Source organism: Oncorhynchus keta, chromosome 1 (genome assembly GCF_023373465.1).
Source record: "Oncorhynchus keta strain PuntledgeMale-10-30-2019 chromosome 1, Oket_V2, whole genome shotgun sequence".
In the NCBI taxonomy this organism is placed as follows: domain Eukaryota; kingdom Metazoa; phylum Chordata; class Actinopteri; order Salmoniformes; family Salmonidae; genus Oncorhynchus; species Oncorhynchus keta.
In genome coordinates this window covers 14,652,342-14,670,357 of record NC_068421.1, presented here as the reverse complement: position 1 = coordinate 14,670,357, position 18,016 = coordinate 14,652,342, and the positions used below count along the sequence as shown (strand labels likewise).

Sequence of the window (18,016 nt, the reverse complement as noted above, 5' to 3'; positions counted from 1 at the left end):
ATTAATATGTAATGGTATGATAATAATATGTCATGGTATGATATTAATATGTCATGGTATGATAATAATATGTAATGGTATGATATTAATATGTAATGGTATGATAATAATATGTAATGGTATGATATTAATATGTAATGGTATGATAATAATATGTAATGGTATGATATTAATATGTCATGGTATGACAATAATATGTAATGGTATGATATTAATATGTCATGGTATGATATTAATATGTAATGGTATGATAATAATATGTCATGGTATGATATTAATATGTAATGGTATGATAATAATATGTAATGGTTATGATATTAATATGTAATGGTATGATATTAATATGTAATGGTATGATATTAATATGTAATGGTATGATATTAATATGTCATGGTATGATATTAATATGTCATGGTATGATATTAATATGTAATGGTATGATACATAGGTAGAGTTAGGTTATCTTCTTCCTTTGTGCCTGGTGATCTCAGGTGTAGAAGAGACAGTAGGATGTTACTGTGTTTTGGCGGTTGGAAATGGTTGTGAAACAGTGTCATCTTGTGGACTAGATAGATGTATACAATGTCTGAGTTGTCCTGGAAGGCTCTCTCTATTCCTTAGTGCAGGGGAATTCTTACCCTACGAGGTCCAGAGCCTGCTGGTTTTCTTAAGAATGGGACGGGGGGGATTGCCCACTGGGCACAGATGTAATTTCATCGTCTCTTCCAGATTGATTCAACATAATTCCATTGAAATGACGTGCAAACAGCATTGATTTCAATTTGAGGGCCTTAGTGGATTATTATTATTCACTACTAGGCTACTCAAGGTCTAGACTACCTAATGTATTATCTATACAGCCATACATTATAGCCCTATATTATAGCCATACGTTATACCCATACATTATAGCCATACATTATACCCATGTATTGTATCCATACATTATAGCCATACATTTTATCCATACATTATAGACACATATTCTAACCATACATTGTATCCATACATTAAAGCCCTATATTATAGCCATACATTGTATCAATACATTTTAGCTATACATTATGTACATCATTATAGCCCTACATTATAGCCACACATTATATCCATACATTGTATCCATATATTTTAGCCCTGCATTACAGCCATACATTATATCCATGCATTGCATCCATTATATCCTTACATTTTATCCAGTCATCGGATCCATACATTATAGCCAAAGATTGTACCAATACATTATAGCCCTACATTAAAGCCATACATTATAGACATACAGTATAGCCATACATTAAATCAATATGTTAAAGCCATAAACTGATCCATACATTATTGGCATACATTCTATCCAGTCATTGTATCCATGCATTAAAGCCATACATTGTAGCCCTACATTATATCCTTACATTATATACATACATTGGATCCATACATTATAGCCCTACATTATAGCCAAAGATTGTATCCATACATTATAGCCCTGTATTAAAGCTATACATTATATCCATACATCATAGACATACAGTATAGCCATACATTAAATCCATACGTTACATCCATCCTTTATATCCATGCATTATATACCTACATTATAGCCTTACATTATAGCCGTAAACTCTATCCATACATTATAGGTGTAACGGCGTTCTTCGTTTGTTGAAAGAGAGTCGGACCGAAATGTCTTTAATGAAACAATCGCAATACATAAAATAACTTATACAAATACAACACAACAAACGAAACGAGAAATCTAATTACAGCCTATCTGGTGAAACTACACAGAGACAGGAACAATCACCCACGAAATACAAAGTGAAACCCAGGCTACCTAAATATGGTTCCCAATCAGAAACAACGAGAATCACCTGACTCTGATTGAGAACCGCCTCAGGCAGCCAAGCCTATGCAACACACCTACTCAGCCGCAATCCCAATAACTACAAAACCCCAATACGAAATACCACAAAATAAACCCATGTCACACCCTGGCCTGACCAAATATATAACGAAACACAAAACACTATGACCAAGGCGTGACAATAGGCATACAGTATAGCCATACATTATATCCATACATTATAGCCATAAACTGATCCATACATTATTGGCATATAATATATCCATACATTATATCCTTACACTATATCCATACATTGTATCCATACATCTCTCTGCCCTCTCCTCCACACCCTCCTCTCTCTGCTCTCTCCTCCACACACCCCTCTCTCTGCCCTCTCCTCCATACACCCTCCTCTCTCTGCACTCTCCTCCACACCCTCCTCTCTCTGCCCTCTCCTCCTCTCTCTGCCCTATCCTCCACACCCTCTGCTCTCTGCCCTCTCCTCCTCTCTCTGCCCTCTCCTCCTCTCTCTGCCCTCTCCTCCTCTCTCTCTGCCCCACCCCTCCTCTCTCCATCTCCCCTCTCTCTGCCCTCTCCTCCATACACCCTCCTCTCTCTGCACTCTCTCTTTCCTCTCCTCACCCCTCCTCTCTCTGCATCTCCTCCTCTCTCTGCCCTCTCCTCCACACCCTCCGCCCTCTCCTCTCTCTGCCCTCTCCTCCTCTCTCTTTCCTCTCCTCCACACCCTCCTCTCTCTGCCCTCTCCTCCACCCTCTCTCTGCCCTCTCCTCCACACCCTCCGCCCTCTCTGCCCTCTCCTCCCCTCCTCTCTCTGCCATCTCCTCCACACCCTCTCTCTCTCTCTCCTTCTCCTCCACACCCTCCGCTCCTGCCCTCTCTGCCTTCTCCTCCCACCCTCCTCTCTCTGCCCTCTCCTCCACCCTCTCTCTGCCCTCTCCTCCACTTCCCTCCCTCTCTCTGCCTCCTCTCTCTGCCACACCCTCCACACTCTCTGCCTTCTCCTCCACCCCTCCTCTCTCTGCCTTCTCCTCCACACCCTCCGCTCTCTGCCCTCTCTCCTCTCTCTGCCCTCTCCTCCACACACCTCCTCTCTCTGCCTTCTCCCCACCCTCTCTCTCCCTTCCCTCCACCCCCTCCTCTGCCCTCTGCCCTCTCCTCCCTCTCCGCTGCCCTCTCCTCCTCTGCCACCCTCCGCTCTCTGCCCTCTCCTCCTCTCTCTCTCCCCTCTCCCCTCTCCTCCACACCCTCCTCTCTCTGCCATCTCCTCCACACCCTCCTCTCTCTCTGCCTTCTCCTCCACACCCTCCTCTCTCTGCCTCTCCTCCTCCTCTGCCCTCTCCTCCACACCCTCTCTCTGCCCTCTCCCTCTCTCTGCCCTCTCTCCACACACCCTCCTGCCCCCTCTCCTCCACACCCTCCTCCTCTCTCCTCTCTCCTCTCTCTGCCCTCTCCTCCACACCCTCCTCTCTCTCTGCCCTCTCTCCTCCACACCCTCCTCTCTCTGCCCTCTCCTCCTCTCTCTGCCCTCTCCTCCACCCCTCCGCTCTCTGCCCTCTCCTCCTCTCTTCCTCTCTCTGCCCCCTCTCCTCTCTGCCCTCTCCTCCTCTCTCTGCCCTCTCCTCCACACCCTCCTCTCTCTGCCTTCCTCCTCCACACCCTCCTCTCTCTGCCTTCTCCTCCACCCCCTCTCTCTCCTGCCTCTCTCTGCCCTCTCCTCTCTCTGCCCTCTCCTCCACACCTCCGCTCTCTGCCCTCTCTTCCTCTCTCTGCCCTCTCCTCCACACACCCTCCTCTCTCTGCCCTCTCCTCCACACCCTCCTCTCTCTGCCCTCTCCTTCTCTCTCTGCCCTCTCCTCCACACCCTCCGCTCTCTGCCCTCTCCTCCTCTCTTTTCCCTCTCCTCCACACCCTCCTCTCTCTGCCCTCTCCTCCTCTCTCTGCCCTCTCCTCCACACCCTCCGCTCTCTGCCCTCTCCTCCTCTCTCTTCCCTCTCCTCCACACCCTCCTCTCTCTGCCCTCTCCTCCTCTCTCTGCCCTCTCCTCCACACCCTCCGCTCTCTGCCCTCTCCTCCTCTCTCTTCCCTCACCTCCACACACTCTCCTCTCTCTGCCATCTCCTCCACACACCCTCCTCTCTCTGCCTTCTCCTCCACACCCTCCTCTCTCTGCCTTCTCCTCCACACCCTCCTCTCTCTGCCCTCTCCTCCTCTCTCTGCCCTCTCCTCCACACACCCTCCTCTCTCTGCCTTCTCCTCCACACACCCTCCTCTCTCTGCCTTCTCCTCCACACCCTCCTCTCTCTGCCTTCTCCTCCACACCCTCCTCTCTCTGCCCTCTCCTCCTCTCTCTGCCCTCTCCTCCACACACCCTCCTCTCTCTGCCCTCTCTTCCTCTCTCTGCCCTCTCCTCCACACACCCTCCTCTCTCTGCCCTCTCCTCCACACCCTCCTCTCTGTGTCCACACATCAGTATGTTTTTTATTGCCCCCTCTCTGCGGCCAGCACACTCCTCATATAACATGCTGTGTGAGTACGGCCATTTTAATTGGAAAGGGTTTTTTTGTCACAGGGAATGTAGTTTAGTGATGGAAGGGGAGATACTGCACAGTCTGTTTAAAAGTTAAGCCACTGTTCATTTTCCAGGTAAATGTTTCCTGGCGATATGGTTTAGAGTAATTTCATGGTTGTTAAATCCGACGCGGGGAGCGTTCCTCGGTCATTACTGCATCTCGTCCCTAGCGGCACTTCTTCCAACCACAATTCCTCAAACAGCCACACAGGCTTCTGGGGCTTTCCAATACCTACTTACTTACTTACTTACACACACACACACACACACACACACACACACACACACACACACACACACACACACACACACACACACACACACACACACACACACACACACACACACACACACACACACACACACATCAAAATCAGGTCTGTGTGTGAGGGTTATTATCTTATGGGAGGGGGGTGTTGGATGTTGGGGTTAGCCAGGTTCAAGATGTTGGGGTTAGCCAGGTTCAAGATGTTGGGATTAGCCAGGTTAAATATGTTGGGGTTAGCCAGGTTAAAGATGTTGGGGTTAGCCAGGTTAAAGATGTTGAGGTTAGCCAGGTTAAAGATGTTGGGGTTAGCCAGGTTAAAGATGTTGAGGTTAGCCAGGTTAAAGATGTTGGGGTTAGCCAGGTTCATGATGTTGGGGTTAGCCAGGTTAAAGATGTTGAGGTTAGCCAGGTTCAGTTTGTTGGGGTTAGCCAGGTTAGAGATGTTGGGATTAGCCACCCTCACGCTGAGGTGAATGTATGAAGCTCTATGTGACCCTGGATTGAGTTAGCCTGAGAGGGCCCTGGATTGCGCTAGCCTGAGAGAGCCCTGGAATGAGTTAGCTAGAGAAATCCCTGGATTGAGTTAGCCTGATAGAGCCCTGGGCTGAGTTAACCTGAGAGAGCCCTGGATTGAGTTAACCTGAGAGAGCCCTCTCCCCTCCCTGTGAGTGGCTGCCAGCCCTGAGCTGCTGCTGCAGTAGGATTATGGAGGTGATTGCTAATCCACACTTTGTTTTTCATGGGGTTAGGGTTCACTCACTGAGGCAGGGGGTTATGGCTACCACAGATAATACTGACTCTGTGTGGAACACACACCAAAAAAACATAAAATTGTGTCCCAGTATTTTTATATGTGGAATACTAGGGTGGAATAATTCAATCTGCACTGTGTGCTGAAATGTTGCTTTAGCATCAACCAGCAACTTGACATACTTGTCACACCACCATCAGAACACAGTTATAAGGTCTTCTCTCCCTCTGTCCTGTCAGATCTGGTGTTTGGGGAATGAGAGCAGATACCATATCAACCGTACGGTGGACGGCTCTACCTTCTCCTTGCTGATCCCCAGCCTGGCTCCAGGGATCCGTTACAGTGTGGAGGTCGCAGCCAGCACTGGGGCAGGCCCAGGGGTCAAGTCTGATGTCACCTTCTTCCAGATAGGTGAGTGGAGGAGAACTCTGGTCTGCAGTTCTCTGCAGGAGTTCCAAGTACAATTATTCTCCCTCAGGTGGAAAAGGAGGAAGAGGAGAGACATATCCTTCTTCTATGTGTCCTCACTTGTTAACTTCGTACAGCGTGGATTCCAAGGCTTACTGCCTAATAATTTCCCCACCTTCTTCAACCGCAACAGCTGGAATATAGTCAATGGACATTTTGTAGTATTGACTTCCCTTTAATCTCAGTCTGAAGAGCACACTAATCCGCATTTTCAGTTGTCATATGAATGTTAAAGGAGTATTATGTCATCGTTCCATTCCTTCGTGCCCCTGCCTGCTCTCCTGTTCTGTCTAGAACAGTGGTTAGATGTGTAATTGAAATGATTACCGTACCAATTATATCCACGTCAGCCCTCATAAACAATCCTTGATGAGCCTGACTGACAGTGACACTCATAATGATCATCTATTTTAATGCCGTGTTTACCACTCTGTCAGTGTACAGCCTCAACAGTTTCCACCTGAGTGACATTGTGAGGAAACGTTACATGAGATTCCTGCTTGGCCGCCCCACCCTGCTGTGATCTGGTCTGCTCCGTTCTGTTCTCCATTCAAGGAGGCAATGTTCTAGTGTTTAACAAGAGCAATAAACCAGGAACTTTAGCACAAGTGTGTGTTTTGTGATGGCATGTTTTTATTTAACCCTTTATTAACTAGCCTGTCAAGATCACGGTACTGGAGGGGCTGGAAGATCCAATGTAGCACGTCAGTCAGTCCTGCCTTTACGTCCTTACACAGGATCCATTATAGCTTCATGGGATGAATATAATTCATTCTTCCCTCTTATAGCCCAGGCTATTTAAGATCCTACGTTAGAATACTCCACAGATCTGAGCTGCCACAAATCTGCTCACGGTAAAGGAGGAATAAATGATAACAACATGAAACAGCAGTGCAGAGTGCTTGGTAGAGGGACAACTTGTTTCTGTGTTGTGTAAAGTGGGCTGTGATGGGCATGGAGAAGCAGGAAGCTGTGTGCTTGGTAGAGGGACAACTTGTTTCTGTGTTGTGTAAAGTGGGCTGTGATGGGCATGGAGAAGCAGGAAGCTGTGTGCTTGGTAGAGGGACAGCTGTGTCTGTGTTGTGTAAAGTGGGCTGTGATGGGCATGGAGAAGCAGGAAGCTGTGTGCTTGGTAGAGGGGCAGCTGTGTGTCTGTGTTGTGTAAAGTGGGCTGTGATGGGCATGGAGAAGCAGGAAGCTGTGTGCTTGGTAGAGGGACAGCTGTGTGTCTGTGTTGTGTAAAGTGGGCTGTGATGGGCATGAAGAAGCAGGAAGCTGTGTGCTTGGTAGAGGGGCAGCTGTGTGTCTGTGTTGTGTAAAGTGGGCTGTGATGGGCATGGAGAAGCAGGAAGCTGTGTGCTTGGTAGAGGGGCAGCTGTGTGTCTGTGTTGTGTAAAGTGGGCTGTGATGGGCATGGAGAAGCAGGAAGCTGTGTGCTTGGTAGAGGGACAGCTGTGTGTCTGTGTTGTGTAAAGTGGGCTGTGATGGGCATGGAGAAGCAGGAAGCTGTGTGCTTGGTAGAGGGACAGCTGTGTGTCTGTGTTGTGTAAACTGGGCTGTGATGGGCATGGAGAAGCAGGAAGCTGTGTGCTTGGTAGAGGGGCAGCTGTGTGTCTGTGTTGTGTAAAGTGGGCTGTGATGGGCATGGAGAAGCAGGAAGCTGTGTGCTTGGTAGAGGGGCAGCTGTGTGTCTGTGTTGTGTAAAGTGGGCTGTGATGGGCATGGAGAAGCAGGAAGCTGTGTGCTTGGTAGAGGGGCAGCTGTGTGTCTGTGTTGTGTAAAGTGGGCTGTGATGGGCATGGAGAAGCAGGAAGCTGTGTGCTTGGTAGAGGGGCAGCTGTGTGTCTGTGTTGTGTAAAGTGGGCTGTGATGGGCATGGAGAAGCAGGAAGCTGTGTGCTTGGTAGAGGGACAGCTGTGTGTCTGTGTTGTGTAAAGTGGGCTGTGATGGGCATGGAGAAGCAGGAAGCTGTGTGCTTGGTAGAGGGGCAGCTGTGTGTCTGTGTTGTGTAAAGTGGGCTGTGATGGGCATGGAGAAGCAGGAAGCTGTGTGCTTGGTAGAGGGACAGCTGTGTGTCTGTGTTGTGTAAAGTGGGCTGTGATGGGCATGGAGAAGTAGGAAGCTGTGTGCTTGGTAGAGGGACAGCTGTGGGTCTGTGTTGTGTAAAGTGGGCTGTGATGGGCATGAAGAAGCAGGAAGCTGTGTGCTTGGTAGAGGGACAGCTGTGTGTCTGTGTGTGTTAAATTGGGCTGTGATGGGCATGGAGAAGCAGGAAGCTGTGTGCTTGGTAGAGGGGCAGCTGTGTGTTTGTGTTGTGTAAAGTGGGCTGTGATGGGCATGAAGAAGCAGGAAGCTGTGTGCTTGGTAGAGGGGCAGCTGTGTGTCTGTGTTGTGTAAAGTGGGCTGTGATGGGCATGGAGAAGCAGGAAGCTGTGTGCTTGGTAGAGGGGCAGCTGTGTGTCTGTGTTGTGTAAAGTGGGCTGTGATGGGCATGGAGAAGCAGGAAGCTGTGTGCTTGGTAGAGGGGCAGCTTTGTGTCTGTGTTGTGTAAAGTGGGCTGTGATGGGCATGGAGAAGCAGGAAGCTGTGTGCTTGGTAGAGGGGCAGCTGTGTGTCTGTGTTGTGTAAAGTGGGCTGTGATGGGCATGGAGAAGCAGGAAGCTGTGTGCTTGGTAGAGGGACAGCTGTGTGTCTGTGTTGTGTAAAGTGGGCTGTGATGGGCATGGAGAAGCAGGAAGCTGTGTGCTTGGTAGAGGGACAGCTGTGTGTCTGTGTTGTGTAAAGTGGGCTGTGATGGGCATGGAGAAGCAGGAAGCTGTGTGCTTGGTAGAGGGGCAGCTGTGTGTCTGTGTTGTGTAAAGTGGGCTGTGATGGGCATGGAGAAGCAGGAAGCTGTGTGCTTGGTAGAGGGACAGCTGTGTGTCTGTGTTGTGTAAAGTGGGCTGTGATGGGCATGGAGAAGCAGGAAGCTGTGTGCTTGGTAGAGGGACAGCTGTGTGTCTGTGTTGTGTAAAGTGGGCTGTGATGGGCATGAAGAAGCAGGAAGCTGTGTGCTTGGTAGAGGGACAGCTGTGTGTCTGTGTGTGTTAAATTGGGCTGTGATGGGCATGGAGAAGCAGGAAGCTGTGTGCTTGGTAGAGGGGCAGCTGTGTGTCTGTGTTGTGTAAAGTGGGCTGTGATGGGCATGAAGAAGCAGGAAGCTGTGTGCTTGGTAGAGGGGCAGCTGTGTGTCTGTGTGTGTTAAATTGGGCTGTGATGGGCATGGAGAAGCAGGAAGCTGTGTGCTTGGTAGAGGGACAGCTGTGTGTCTGTGTGTGTTAAATTGGGCTGTGATGGGCATGAAGAAGCAGGAAGCTGTGTGCTTGGTAGAGGGACAGCTGTGTGTCTGTGTGTGTTAAATTGGGCTGTGATGGGCATGGAGAAGCAGGAAGCTGTGTGCTTTGTAGAGGGACAGCTGTGTGTCTGTGTGTGTTAAATTGGGCTGTGATGGGCATGGAGAAGCAGGAAGCTGTGACTGATACCATTTCTTTCACTTGAGGACTTCCATCGGCGCCTGTTGAGTGTAGAAACGCGCCTGCGGGACCAGCGCTTCACCCTAATGCATTTGTCACACTTCGGGCTTGTTTGTGTCATGGCACAGCAGCCCAGATACCTGTAAAGTCCCTGAGGATTGTTTAGTCACAGTCGTACTCTGCTTCCCTCCTCAGAGAAACAGGCATGAAATCCACATAGTAGTGGGGGAGGAGAGACAAGAGAGAGAGGGGGAGAGAGAGGGGGAGAGGGAGAGAGGGAGAGAGAGATAGAGAGAGGGAGTTAGGGAGGGAGGGAGGGAGGGAGGGAGGGAGGGAGGGAGGGAGGGAGGGAGGGAGGGAGGGAGGGAGGGAGGGAGGGAGGGATGGAGGGAGGGAGGGAGGGAGGGAGGGAGGGAGGGAGGGAGGGAGAGGAACTTTGGGAGATCCGTTTGCCTCTGACAGAGTGAGTCTGTAAATATTAAAGTGGTTGCAACATAAAACAAGAGAGAGAGAAAAAAAAGAGATGAAGAAAGTTAGAAACCAAGTTGAACATGAAGAAATTGCTTAGGGGAGACAAATGAGCACTCTTTCATGCGTGGCATGGGAGAGAAACACAGAGAGACTAGACACATGAAGAAAACAGGCCTTTGTAGTGTGATCACTTGTTCTGACGGCTCATTTTGAGTAGTAGAGAAGTAGCAACAGAAAGACATACCAAAGTTGCACATTCAAGTGCTATAGTGTGCTAATGACTAGTACTATGTTTATATTAGTACTACTGTGACCTCATTTGGTGTAATAATAACTCATAGAATATTGCTCAGTGTGTGGTCATACTTCTTTATATCTTCCTGGGTGTGTGGAACATTCCAGGTAGTGTGCTTCCTGGTTCAACTCTGATACGAATAGATCATGTTTAAATCTCCTGGGTTGAGACCTTTTGTCTATTGATCTGCTATTGTTGACTGGGCTCCGTTCTGGGTTCTGAAAGCCTTTTATAATGCAGTGAGCCCGCTCCATCTCTGCAGCTCCACAGCCCAGCCGTACACTCATCTGCAGAGAAGAAAGAAGTCTTTTGTGTGTTCGAAGAAAAGAGAACGTTCATATTTCTGCCCTTCGCTGACTTCATTTAGCTTTTTCTACCCCCTCCTTCATATCTTTCCCCGTTTCAGGCTTTTCCACTCGTTCTGAAGTTTTGCAGCAGTCTAAGGCACTGCATCTCAGTGCTAAAGGTGTCACTGCAGACCCTGGTTTGATCCCAGGGTGTATCACAACCAGCAGTGATTGGGAGTCCCATAGGGTGGAGTCGTCCGGGTTTGGCCAGGGGTAGGCTGTTATTGTAAATAACAAGTTGCTCTTAACGGACTTGCCTAGTTAAATAAAGGTTAAATAAACATTTTAAAATGATCATGTTAAGAATAACTTTCTTCTCTTTCTCCTTCCTTTACTGCTTCCCATTTCCTCCCTTGTTCCTCCCTTGTTCTTTCCTGTGCACTTTCTGCTTCTGACACTCGACCTGCTCTCGCCATCTGTCATTCCTGACCGTCTCCCTTCACTCCTCCTTTCCCCCTCTGACACTCGACCTGCTCTAGCCATCTGTCATTCCTGACCGTCTCCCTTCACTCCTCCTTTCCCCCTCTGACACTCGACCTGCTCTCGCCCTCTGTCATTCCTGACCGTCTCCCTTCACTCCTCCTTTCCCCCTCTGACACTCGACCTGCTCTCGCCCTCTGTCATTCCTGACCGTCTCCCTTCACTCCTCCTTTCCCCCTCTGACACTCGACCTGCTCTCGCCCTCTGTCATTCCTGACCGTCTCCCTTCACTCCTCCTTTCCCCCTCTGACACTCGACCTGCTCTCGCCCTCTGTCATTCCTGACCGTCTCCCTTCACTCCTCCTTTCCCCCTCTGACACTCGACCTGCTCTCGCCCTCTGTCATTCCTGACCGTCTCCCATTGTCCCAATCCATTCTTTGCATCTTCACCATCTCTTACTGTCCCCTCTCTGCCTTTAAATCCCCATTCCATTCCATCACTGTCTCTTTCCTCTTCCTCTCATCTCCTCACCCTTTACCCCTCTCCTTACCCTTTACCCCTCTCCTTACCCTGCACCCCTCTCCTCACCCTGTACCCCTCTCCTCACCCTGTTCCCCTCTCCTCACCCTGTACCCCTCTCCTCACCCTGTACCCCTCTCCTTACCCTGCACCCCTCTCCTTACCCTGTACCCCTCTCCTCACCCTGCACCCCTCTCCTTACCCTGTACCCCTCTCCTCACCCTGTACCCCTCTCCTCACCCTGTACCCCTCTCCTCACTCTGTACCCCTCTCCTTACCCTTACCCTGCACCCCTCTCCTTACGCTGTACCCCTCTCCTCACCCTGTACCCCTCTCCTTACCCTGTACCCCTCTCCTCACCCTGTACCCCTCTCCTCACCCTGTACCCCTCTCCTTACCCTGCACCCCTCTCCTTACGCTGTACCCCTCTCCTCACCCTGCACCCCTCTCCTTACCCTGTACCCCTCTCCTCACCCTGTACCCCTCTCCTCACTCTGTACCCCTCTCCTTACCCTGTACCCTGTACCCCTCTCCTCACCCTGTACCCCTCTCCTCACCCTGTACCCCTCTCCTCACACTGTACCCCTCTCCTCACCCTTCTCTCCCCCTGTTTTTCTCTTACCCTTTCCTATTCCTGCCCTCTCTTCTCTCACCTCCTCACCCTCCACCATCCCATCCTCTCTACCCCTCTCCTCTTACCTCCTCACTCTCCACCATCCTCTCTCTACCCCTCTCCTCTTACCTCCTCACTCTCCACCATCCTCTCCTCTCCTCTCCTCTCCTCCTCTCCTCTCCTCTCCTCTCCTCTCCTCTCCTCTCCTCTCAACTCTCAACTCTCAACTCTCACCTCTCACCTCTCACCTCTCACCTCTCACCTCTCACTTCCTCATCCTCCACCTCTATTTCACCCTTCTTAAATTCCATCCTCTCTCCCCCTGTAGACTCATCGGGGCGTATGACGGAGGGTGTGTTGGAGCCAGAGAACACCCTGTCCCAGCAGATCAGCGAGGTGGTGAAGCAGCCGGCCTTCATAGCAGGGATAGGAGCGGCCTGTTGGATCATCCTCATGGTGTTCAGTATCTGGCTCTACCGACAGCGTAAGAAGAGGAATGGCCTCAGCACTAACTACGCAGGCATCCGCAAGGGTCAGTACAACATGCCTCATCTAATGGCAGCACACTGGAATCACGTGCTCAAAGTGTCCTCAAGTACTGATCTAGAATCAGGCTAACAAACACCACATGGAATAGTTAATAGGATGAACAATAGAATAGCTTGTCTTGTATCAGTGATTAATTGGCATTGTGTGATTCCTACTACTACTCCATCCATGTAGGGACTCTCATCTGAGCTCTCAATTGCAGCCCTCCATCCCCTCCGTCTTCCCAGCAATCCCTCCGTCCCACCCAGCAATCCATCCATCCCCTCCGTCCCCTCCATCTCCTCTGTCCCCCCAGCAATCCCTCAGTCCCCTCCATCCCCTCCATCCCCTCCATCCCCTCAGGAATCCCTCCATCCCCTCCGTCCCCTCCATCCCCTCAGTCCCCTCCATCCCCTCCATCCCCTCAGGAATCCCTCCATCCCCTCAGGAATCCCTCCATCCCCTCATTCCCCTCCATCCCCTCCATCCCCTCAGGAATCCCTCCATCCCCTCAGGAATCCCTCCATCCCCTCAGTCCCCTCCATCCCCTCCGTCCCCATCCCCTCAGTCCCCTCCATCCCCTCAGGAATCCCTCCATCCCCTCCGTCCCCTCCATCCCCTCCGTCCCCTCCATCCCCTCAGGAATCCCTCCATCCCCTCAGGAATCCCTCCATCCCCTCAGTCCCCTCCATCCCCTCAGGAATCCCTCCATCCCCTCCGTCCCCTCCATCCCCTCCGTCCCCTCCATCCCCTCAGGAATCCCTCCATCCCCTCAGTCCCCTCCATCCCCTCCGTCCCCTCCATCCCCTCCGTCCCCTCCATCCCCTCAGTCCCCTCCATCCCCTCAGGAATCCCTCCATCCCCTCCGTCCCCTCCATCCCCTCCGTCCCCTCCATCCCCTCAGTCCCCTCCATCCCCTCCATCCCCTCCATCCCCTCAGGAATCCCTCCATCCCCTCCGTCCCCTCCATCCCCTCCGTCCCCTCCATCCCCTCAGTCCCCTCCATCCCCTCAGGAATCCCTCCATCCCCTCAGGAATCCCTCCATCCCCTCAGGAATCCCTCCATCCCCTCCGTCCCCTCCATCCCCTCAGTCCCCTCCATCCCCTCAGGAATCCCTCCATCCCCTCAGGAATCCCTCCATCCCCTCAGGAATCCCTCCATCCCCTCAGGAATCCCTCCATCCCCTCAGGAATCCCTCCATCCCTTCCGTCCCCTCCATCCCCTCAGTCCCCTCCATCCCCTCAGGAATCCCTCCATCCCTCAGGAATCCCTCCATCCCCTCAGGAATCCCTCCTCTCATATGAAAGTCTTGCATCATACAGTGCCATTTGAGTTGAGGTGAGGTCTATCATCTGAAAAGAGTCCCTAGTACTTTGAGAAAGTTTAAAGCCCTTGAACATCTGCAGGTGAAAAATGGACCTGTCTCCCGCAGTGGTGTCTTTCTATTCTGTTTCATATTTCCCTCTCTCTGATCCTGCCAGGGTGTTTTTGCGTGTGTAGTTCTTCTTTTGAAGTGCATCTTCCGGTCCCACCAGTTTCTGTTAGCAGTTCCCATCGGAATGTGTTTGGGAAGACAGAACAACCTGCCACGACGAGCATAAATCAAGGAGAAACTAAAAAATGTTAAGCTTGAAGTATACTTTTATAATAGTTTTCAGTGAAAGCCTTTGATGCAAATGACTGTTAGAGTTTGAAACATTGTGTCATACTGTTGCAAGAGATTCCTTACCATACCACTGTGTTTTTCATTCTCTATCCAGATGCTCTGTGCTCTCTAGGAGAGGACACTGCTTACCTCACCTGCAGTGGGTTTATCTGTTTACCTGACAGGGTTCAGTACATGCCAAACCTCTGCCCACAATAGTTTAAGGATTTAAAGGCTCTCATTTCTGTGCTGCCTGGTTTAATATGTGGCTGGCTGCAGGCGATGCAGCTGCTGCCTGCCCCATACCCTCCCCAAACCCCTACCTCAGGTACACTGTTGACTGCCAGGGTCAGGAGAGGTACACCATTCAACATAGAGACACGGACAATATACTGGTTGAAGTCCGAATCGACCTCTGTCATACTGATACTCTGACTATTGGGAGTCATGGAAACCTGGACTCATCTAGAAACTCTGTCCTTGCTTTGGAAAACCTTTGTTTCTGGCCTTGGTGGTTCATACCTTGGAGCTCTATCATAGTTGAACATTAATATGGGTTTATAGTGAACATACTGGAGTTTGGTATCTCTACAGACTTACATAACTTACAGCAGAGGCCTTGATTTGCATAAGGAATAAGGTCTATATGTATATATTGGATGCTGACTGCATTGTGTGCTACAGTAGTGTGATTAACTTCTGCTCTGTGTTGCTATGGTGAGACAGATGAAGAGGTCCCAGGGTTGGTCATCTTTATGGGAAAGGATTGTGTGGTATGTTAAAAATAAATCAGTGCCCACATGTTATGCCCACATACAAGGTTTTTAATACAAGAACAGCCTGGCCTCACGGGTGATCAGTTTCAGCCAATGAGCAGTCATTTTGACTGCAAATCCCGACAGTGTAATACATATATTCAATATATGCTTTCACAAAAATAATATTTTGGTTGTTAGAATTAGAATATAAAGATGCCTTTTTTCAAAGAAAACAATAGCATTTTCATTAGTTTATGTTACTGTAGAATATCTGCTGCCGGGTACTCCGGTGTAAAGTCACTGATATCAAAGGGCAGTCAGAGCGGAACTTGTAGCCACACAGTAGGACCTCTGAAGACTTGGTGAGAACAGTAATCTGCTGTGCCCGGAGGCTGGAGAGAGAGAGGCTACTGTAGAGGCTGTGGTTGGGAGAGAGAGGGGATACTGTAGAGGCTGAGGTTGGAGAGAGAGGGGATACTGTAGAGGCTGAGGTTGGGAGAGAGAGGGGATACTGTAGAGGCTGAGGTTGGAGAGAGAGGGGATACTGTAGAGGCTGAGGTTGGGAGAGAGGGGATACTGTAGAGGCTGAGGTTGGGAGAGAGAGGGGATACTGTAGAGGCTGAGGATGGAGAGAGGGGGGATACTGTAGAGGCTGAGGTTGGTAGAGAGAGGGGATACTGTAGAGCCTGAGGTTGGTAGAGAGAGAGGCTACTGTTGAGGCTGAGATTGGTAGAGAGAAAGTCTACTGTAGAGGCTGGGGTTGGTAGAGAGAGAGGCTACTGTAGAGGCTGAGGTTGGTAGAGAGAGAAGCTGAGGTTGGTAGAGAGAGAGGCAACTGTAGAGGCTGAGGTTGGTAGAGAGAGAGAGAAGCTACTGTAGAGGCTAAGGTTGGTAGAGTGAGAGAGGCTACTGTAGAGGCTGAGGTTGGTAGAGAGAGAGGCTACTGAAGAGACTGAGGTTGGTAGAGAGAGGGCTACTGTAGAGTCTGAGGTTGGTAGAGAGAGAAAGTCTACTGAAGAGACTGGGGTTGATAGAGAGAGAGGCTACTGTAGAGGCTGAGGTTGGTAGAGAGAGAGGCTACTGAAGAGACAAAGGTTGGTAGAGAGAGAGGCTACTGAAGAGACAAAGGTTGGTAGAGGCTACTGTAGAGGCTGAGGTTGGTAGAGAGAGAGGCTACTGTAGAGCCTGAGGTTGGTAGAGAGAGAGGCTACTGTAGAGGCTGAGGTTGGTAGAGAGAGAGGCTACTGTAGAGGCTGAGGTTGGTAGAGAGAGAGGCTACTGTAGAGGCTGAGGTTGGTAGAGAGAGAGGCTGCTGTAGAGGCTGAGGTTGGTAGAGAGAGAGAGAGAGCTGCTGTAGAGGCTGAGGTTGGTAGAGAGAGAGGCTACTGTAGAGGCTGAGGTTGGTAGAGAGAGAGGCTGCTGTAGAGGCTGAGGTTGGTAGAGAGAGAGGCTACTGTAGAGGCTGAGGTTGGTAGAGAGAGAGGCTACTGTAGAGACTGAGGTTGGTAGAGAGAGAGACTACTGTAGAGTCTGAGGTTGGTAGAGAGAGAGGCTGGTGTAGAGGCTGAGGTTGGGAGAGAGAGAGAGAGAGAGAGAGAGAGAGAGAGAGAGAGAGAGAGAGAGAGAGAGAGAGAGAGAGAGAGAGAGAGAGAGAGAGAGAGAGAGAGAGAGAGAGAGAGAGAGAGAGAGAGAGAGAGAGAGAGAGAGAGAGAGAGAGAGAGAGAGAGAGAGAGAGAGAGAGGCTGCTGTAGAGGCTGAGATTGGTAGAGAGAGAAAGATAAGCTGCTGTAGAGGCTGAGGTTGGTAGAGAGAGAGGCTACTGTAGAGGCTGAAGTTGGTAGAGAGAGAGGCTACTGTAGAGGCTGAGGTTGGTAGAGAGAGAGAAGCTACTGTAGAGGCTGAGGTTGGTAGAGAGAGAGCATACTGTAGAGGCTGAGGTTGGTAGAGAGAGAGAGGCTACTGTAGACGCTGAGGTTGGTAGAGAGAGAGGCTGCTGTAGAGGCTGAGGTTGGTAGAGAGAGAGGCTGCTGTAGATGCTGAGGTTGGTAGAGAGAGAGGCTCCTGTAGAGGCTGATGTTGGTAGAGACAGAGGCTGCTGTAGAGGCTGAGGTTGGTAGAGAGAGAGAGAGGATGCTGTAGAGGCTGAGGTTGGTAGAGAGAGAGAGGCTACTGTAGAGGCTGAGGTTGGTAGAGAGAGAGGCTACTGTAGAGGCTGAGGTTGTTAGAGAGAGAGAGAAGCTACTGTAGAGGCTGAGGTTGGTAGAGAGAGAGCCTACTGTAGAGGCTGAGGTTGATAGAGAGAGAGGCTACTGTAGAGGCTGAGGTTGATAGAGAGAGAGAGAGAGAGAGAGGCTGCTTTAGAGGCTGAGGTTGGTAGAGAGAGAGCGAGAGGCTACTGTAGAGGCTGAGGTTGGTAGAGAGAGAGAGAGACTGTAGAGGTTGAGGTTGGTAGAGAGAGAGAGAGAGGCTACTGTAGAGGTTGAGGTTGGTAGAGAAGGAGAGAGAGGCTACTGTAGAGGCTGAGGTTGGTAGAGAAGGAGAGAGAGGCTACTGTAGAGGTTGAGGTTGGTAGAGAGAGAGAGAGAGAGGCTACTGTAGAGGTTGAGGTTGGTAGAGAAGGAGAGAGAGGCTACTGTAGAGGCTGAGGTTGGCTCCACACACCTTTAAGTAGCCCTTCCTTCTTCCAGAGGAGCCGAGCAGTGCATCAGTGTTTCCTCACATTAACTCTGTAACTCTCTGAGCTCATGTGGGCACAGCAGGCAAATATGTCTTTCTCTCTCTTTCTCTCAACCCCCTCTTTTTGCTCTTTAAAACCACAAGAGGCCATGGTCTTTGTTGGAACTGGTAACCAAGAATGTTTTGAGAAGAGAAGAAGAGGATAATTGCAACCACATGAAGCAACAAGCTGCACTCAGTGTGAAGTGGGCTGAATTGGAGTTGTGGAGAATTGGAAGAGTGTGTGTGTGTGTGTGTGTGTGTGTGTGTGTGT

General features: G+C 50.2%; 1 protein-coding gene across 5 annotated transcripts in view; it reads left to right on the top strand.

Annotated features, from left to right (window-relative positions):
* LOC118381439 (roundabout homolog 1-like) overlaps nucleotides 1–18,016 on the top strand; it is a 611,139-nt gene that overhangs the window by 544,582 nt on the left and 48,541 nt on the right. For all 5 annotated transcript variants that reach the window (XM_052508183.1, XM_052508051.1, XM_052508220.1 and 2 more), the window contains 2 exons: nucleotides 5,689–5,860; nucleotides 12,424–12,627. In XM_052508183.1, coding sequence (XP_052364143.1) covers nucleotides 5,689–5,860; nucleotides 12,424–12,627 — 376 coding nt within the window. The remainder of the gene's footprint in view (nucleotides 1–5,688; nucleotides 5,861–12,423; nucleotides 12,628–18,016) is intronic.